The sequence below is a fragment of the Petaurus breviceps genome, unplaced genomic scaffold, assembly GCF_028583685.1.
Source record: "Petaurus breviceps papuanus isolate PSGF00001 unplaced genomic scaffold, PetGlider_PUasm1.0 551, whole genome shotgun sequence".
In the NCBI taxonomy this organism is placed as follows: domain Eukaryota; kingdom Metazoa; phylum Chordata; class Mammalia; order Diprotodontia; family Petauridae; genus Petaurus; species Petaurus breviceps.
In genome coordinates, this window is record NW_027186372.1 from 26,798,664 (window position 1) to 26,804,663 (window position 6,000).

The 6,000-nt window shown below is 39.8% G+C and overlaps 1 protein-coding gene and 1 long non-coding RNA gene across 4 annotated transcripts in view; one reads left to right on the forward strand and one right to left on the reverse strand.

Annotated features, from left to right (window-relative positions):
* LOC138172734 (uncharacterized) overlaps window positions 1-6,000 on the forward strand; it is an 88,278-nt gene that overhangs the window by 13,893 nt on the left and 68,385 nt on the right. The window lies entirely within an intron of this gene.
* SGCD (sarcoglycan delta) overlaps window positions 1-6,000 on the reverse strand; it is a 562,593-nt gene that overhangs the window by 10,236 nt on the left and 546,357 nt on the right. For all 3 annotated transcript variants that reach the window (XM_069102511.1, XM_069102512.1, XM_069102510.1), the window contains one exon: window positions 745-868. In XM_069102511.1, the coding sequence (XP_068958612.1) occupies window positions 745-868 (124 nt within the window). The remainder of the gene's footprint in view (window positions 1-744; window positions 869-6,000) is intronic.

Below are 6,000 nucleotides of genomic sequence, written 5' to 3' on the forward strand. Positions count from 1 at the left end.
CTTACTTCCTTTTTTGACAGGTAGACTGGTAGATCTGGGGAATATCATAGAGTATAAAAAGATTTTAGAAAGAAAAAAATGACAAAGTGTCATATCATTTGAACAAGATGGAGCTATTAGAGGCTCAGTGATGGTATATTTAGGTTCCAGAACTTACTAAAGATTCAGATCTGCCTCTGAGGGCAGAGATAGAAGCAAGGTTTTTAGCTCTGTGTAAGGAAAAAATTCTTAGTGTCAAAAGGACAATGGATTACTCGTACAGGTAGTGGAACTTTTTTTTTTTTTTTACTGGAGTACTGGAGCAGATATTGAGTGACCATTTATGCCAGGTTGCTATTTATGTAGACATAGGAATAGATGAACTCCAAGTCTAACTGATTGACTAGGATCTTTTAAAATAATGTTCAAAGAGCTGATTACACCAGCGGTGTCAAATTCAAATAGATAACTGAGGGCCACATACTAACTTGGAAAACCACAAATCGACATTTTCTAAGTTGTATCATATTTTTGTTTATTTTATTAAACACCTCCCAATTTCTTTTTAATCTGGTCTCCACCCCCAACTCAGGAGTCCATACTTGAGAGTCTCCCCACCCCCACTTCTGAATTCTACATCTCTGAATTAGACCAGCTCGGGAAATGACATTGATGGGATGCTTTTGGTTTGCATGCAACTTTTTTTTTGTTTTTACCATTAGCACTCTTCTCCCTCATTCCTTGTGCACCTCTACTTCTCCTTACCTCTCCATCTTTGGATTCCAGCCTGAGCTCTGTCCTACATGTGGCTTCCATATTGCCAGCTTCAGCATTGATTTCAACTCCTCTAGGGGCTTCCATCACTAAGGAACGGGTGGGAGACTCGAGTCTGCAATGAAAAACCCCAAAATGTTAGCCCATTCCATCCTACTCACTGATTTTTCTAAGGAAAGAGCTTGTTTCTTCTGACTTAATTAATTTTCCATGCCATCTTGGTTGTCTTGATACTACTGTGTGTATCACTCTTCCCATAGAAATGTGGCATTGTTGTGCCCCCAATCCACCAATGTGCCATTTGCCATTTCTTTCACTGAACATGTTCCATCACTGTGGAGAGACAGCATGGCATAGTAGAATGTGGGGATTTGAAGAAAGGAAGACCTGGGTCAGATTCTACTTCCAGATACTTTATTTGTTGTGTGACTCTGGGCAAGTCACTTAACCTCTCTTAACCTCAGTTCCTCATCTGTAAAATGAATAGGTTGAACTAGATGACCTTTAAAGCCCCAGCTCTAAGTAGAGCTAAATACATGGGCTAGGTATAATTCTGCCTTCTTAGCATTTCTGAAAAACAAGATAACTGGTGAGCTCCAGGAAAATAGAGGGGCCTAGGATGCTTCCTTTTTCTTTTCCCCTAAAATGAATGGTGGCTACATAACAGTGGAAAGAATACTGGATTTGAAATCAGAAAGCCTGGTTTCCAGTCCTAGATTTATTATTTACCACCTGTATAGTGTTGGTCAAGACACTTAGAATCATAGATTTTAAACTAGAACAAACCTAGCACTTCATATAGTCTAATTTTTATAGATAGGGAAACTGAGGCTCAGAGTGGTGAAATGAATTGCCTAAAAGTAAAGAAGTAGCAGAACCAAGATCAGAACCAAATCTGACTCAGAATTCTAGTCTCTTGGGGGAGCTAGATGGTGCAGTGAATAGAGCACTGGTCCTGGAGTCAGGAGGACCTGAGTGATATCTGGCTTCAGACACTTAACATTTACTAGTTGTGTGATCTTGGGCAAGTCACTTAACCCTAATTGCCTTGCCTTTCCCCCTAGAAAAAAATTCCAGTCTCTTTCCTCAATACTGCTTTCTGGCTCAGTTTTGTCATCTGCAAAATGAGGAAGTCAAACTAAGATTCCTGCCCACCTTGAAATCCTGTGTTCTGTGATCTGTTTCCCTATGTCAAGGTAGGGTTTCAGTAGAATTATGGAAGAAGTGTCTATTTCCACTGATAGATGAAGCACCACCATTTCCTTGAATCTTCCGTGGTCCTATGCTTGTTGGCACATCAATGAAATCCTTTGGAGAGGACTTGTGACTGAAAGGCAGTCTATGCAAAATCCAGACTGTTTCTCTCACTGCCCAGGGAATAGTGGTCCCAATGTCAAGAGACTGGTTCTGACACACTGTCCCTTTATAAAATCCTAATGTGTCTGGAAGAGTTGGATTGATAAGGGGGCAGAGGGTCCTTGTTTTTTTCCTTTGATAATTCAGGCACCCTTCTGATGAATAATTTTTCATTCTCATCTTTCAGGGGAGAAATAAATTCCAGGTCCTGATGTACTCAAAAGGCATAGGTAGAGCTCTCCCAAAATGATACTATTCTTTGTTGACCCCCACAGACTAATGAACAATATGGTATTCATCTAGAACAGTGGGGTTAGACTCAAACAGAAAAACTAAATTTTACATGAGGATATTTAAGCGCTACACTTTGGCTTAGAAAACTACAGGTTAATATTATTGTTTTATTGTATTTTTATTTTTTATTATATGTTTCCTAATTATATTTTACTCTGGGGTTTGGGTCCCACTTGGGAGTGTTTTGGGACACGTGGACAACTCTGATCTAGAATATTTATCTCTCCTCCTCCTCCTTTCTCTGTACCAAAAGCATTCTCAGGTCTTGCCTTTCTTCCCTCACACACTTAACAATTGATTGTACATGAGGGACTAGACTGAGATGGAGAAAGAAAAACATTCAGAACTGATGATGGTCAAACAACAAGCATTTATTAAGAGTCAACTATACGCCAGGCACCTTGATTGTCAGAATATAAAAACACAAGTGAAACAATCCCTGTCCTCACTAGAGTGTGTACGTTCTATTGCAGAGATAACATGTTCACTTAGAAGTAAGTAAAAATACATAGAAAATAAATTGTAGGTAAGGGGCAGTCAGGTGGCACAGTGGATAGAGAACTGGAGTCAGGGAGATTCATCTTTGTGAATTCAAATCCAGGCTCAGTCACTTACTAGCTGTGTGACCTTGGGCAAGTTACTTAACCCCTTTTACCTCAGTTTCTTCATCAGTAAAATGAGTTAGAGAAGAAAATGGCAAACCACTCCAGTATCTCTGCCAAGAAAACCTGAAAAGGGGTCACAGAGTTGGACGTGACTGAAAACAATTGAACAACAACAAATTCATGGTAAATGTGGAAGAAGGGGAGCAGGAAAATCCTTAAATAGGAGGTGGCACATGAACTGAACTTTGAAAGGAGTACATTTTAGTTGATGGGGAAAGCAGACATAAAGGTGGAGAGAAGACATATTAAATGTGAGGGGCAGCAAGTAGAACAATTTGACTGGGTCTAGGGATATGTGAGGGGGATTCACGTGTAATGTGCATAGAAAGGTAGGTCAGAACAGGTCTCAGGATTCACAGCTCTAGGGGTTGTGTTCTGCATCCCTTTCTCCTTTCATTTCTACCTTTATTTTCTGTTTTTGCTTTCCCCTTATATTTTAAATACACTCAGTTCTGGATGGTCTCTCAGCTCTTTGTCATAATTCCCCATACCATCAGATGACTAAGATTATGTTTTCCACAGGAACAAACTACTGCTTATAAATATATTCATTCTTCTTTCTGGTCCCATGAAGTCACCATGATAACAGCAGTGATTGATTGCTTCTTCTTTCTCTCACTTTTTATTCCCCTTCCTAAATAAAACCTCACTTGCCCTTTATACTTTGCCTGCTGTTAATATCCCATGTATCCCAATTTAGCCAGAGTGGGCTGGTTGCCTAGGTCCAGAGTTTAAAATTCTATCCATGCACCCTCATTTGTAAACCACAAAGTTCTATATGAATGTGATCTCTTAGTAAAGTTATAATTGAAGAGAACTCTTAAGACATACTACCGTTCTGCAAGGCAAAATCGACTTCTAACCTCTAGCACCCAGCTGACTGTGAAAGACTCTGATAACATTCAAGTCACAGAAAGTCCATCTATTTTTTTCCCTCATCAGTTTTTCCATCAAACTCTGAACAAGTCCATTGTGAGGTAGGAGTGGCCACTTGTCACTGAGGTCGTCCTCAGAGAACATCTCTTCACTTTTTGTCTTTGAAACCTTTTACTCCTCCTCAGTTCTACTGTTCACTAGAACCAGAATTGGACTGACCCTGTCCAGGGATTTAATCAGCATCATACATTACCAGGCTTGGGGAAGTGAAGTCTATAGGTGTGTCATCTGGTCTTTTGTTTCCTTAATGTATTTTTTACATTGTTTTTATTTTTTATATTACCTTCATTTCTGAATATAGGGTGTCCCCAAATACTTTATTGTTATTGTTCAGTCATTTTGATTATCTCATGACTCTGTGACTCCATTTGGCATTTTCTACTGGAGTAGTTTTCCATTTCCTTTTCCAGCTCAAACAGTGTTAAGTGACTTGTCCAGGGTAACACAGTTAGTGTCTGAAGTAAAATTTGAACTCAGGGGCGGCTAGGTGGAGTCAGGAGGACCTGAGTTCGGTTCCGGCCTCAGACACTTAACACCCACACAAAAAAACTAGCCGTGTAACCTTGGGCAAGTTACTTAACCCGATTGCCCTCCAAAAGGCAAAAAACAAAATAATAAAAAACTGATGACTTATTCTATATGTCTCTATCCTTCTTTATCCAGTGAAGGGTCCCTTGTAAAAAGAAAATAAAAGGCAGTTTGGTAAAATTCACCAACCCATCAACTGAATCTGACAGCATGTATATTATTACACATTCATAGTGTAATAATCTAGGAAAAGATGGGATAGAGGTACCTTTTTCATTTCTTCTTCAGGGATAAGGTTAGTTATTACAATTCTATAGCATTTAGCTTCCTTTGTTTGGTGGAAAAAGAGGTGAAGAGGTGAAATGAGGGCTTCATGGAAGAGATAAAAGTTGCATTTGCTCTTAAAAGGCAAAAGGAATTCCAAGCATAAGGACTAGCATGAGGAAAGAAATAGAGGAAATCATGCCTTGTTTTGTTCAGGGCAGCTAGACTCTTGTGCCACTGGGGCATTGAGTACTTAGAGTAAAAAAAAATGATATGACATAAGGTCAGAAAGATAGGGTGGATCCAGAACATAGGAGATTTGGAATGCCAGGCTGAGAAATATGGCCTTCATTCATCTAAACACTGGAAGGAAGTCAAGGTCTTAGATCCAGGAGAGTGACATGAATCAATCAGTGTCTTGAGAAAATTATGCAAATGGCAGATTGTAGGATGGTGGGTTGCTTGGAATGGAAACTGTGATAGTCAGCTTGAGAACTCTCAAGGCCTTCAACAATGGCACAGTCTGTAGAACTAAAGAAGAGAACCTGCTGGATGTCAAAAAGAATGCTGGAAGAGATTAAGGAGGTTGCTATTTCTGAGAGTCTCAATCAATTTGAATCTCCAGTTTCCTTCTGCATTCAAAATTGTGTTTTGAAAGAAGCAAGCTGCTCCCAGCTTAGTGCTGCCTTGGGCCATCCAGTGCTGCCCTTTAGGGCCTTATTGATTTGTTGCTCCACCAGAAAGCTCAGAAATGACTTACCTTTGAAAGTTATACAAGATATCACACATAAGTAAGATGGCACTTACCATCTTTGGTGGCTCTTACTCTGATCACTTATTCTCATCTCCAGGATTCATTTTCTAAATCAATGTTATCCACACAAATCTCTTCTAAACCCAGGTAAGACATCTGTTTCTTTTTTTTTCTAAGCAATCAGGGTTAAGTAACTTGCTCAAGGTTACACGGCCAGTTATTTCTGGGTGTGGTGCAAAGTATCTCAGCCTGGATTTGATTCCCAGGTCATCCTGACACTGTAGCTGGTGCTCTTACTTGCTGAGCCACCTGGCCACCCCAAGACATCTGTTTTTATTTGATTTTGTTGTAATTAATATTGGTGTGTGTGTGTGTGTGTGTGTGTGTGTGTGTGTGTGTGTGTGAGAGAGAGAGAGAGAGAGAGAGAGAGAGAGAGAGAGAGAGAGAGAG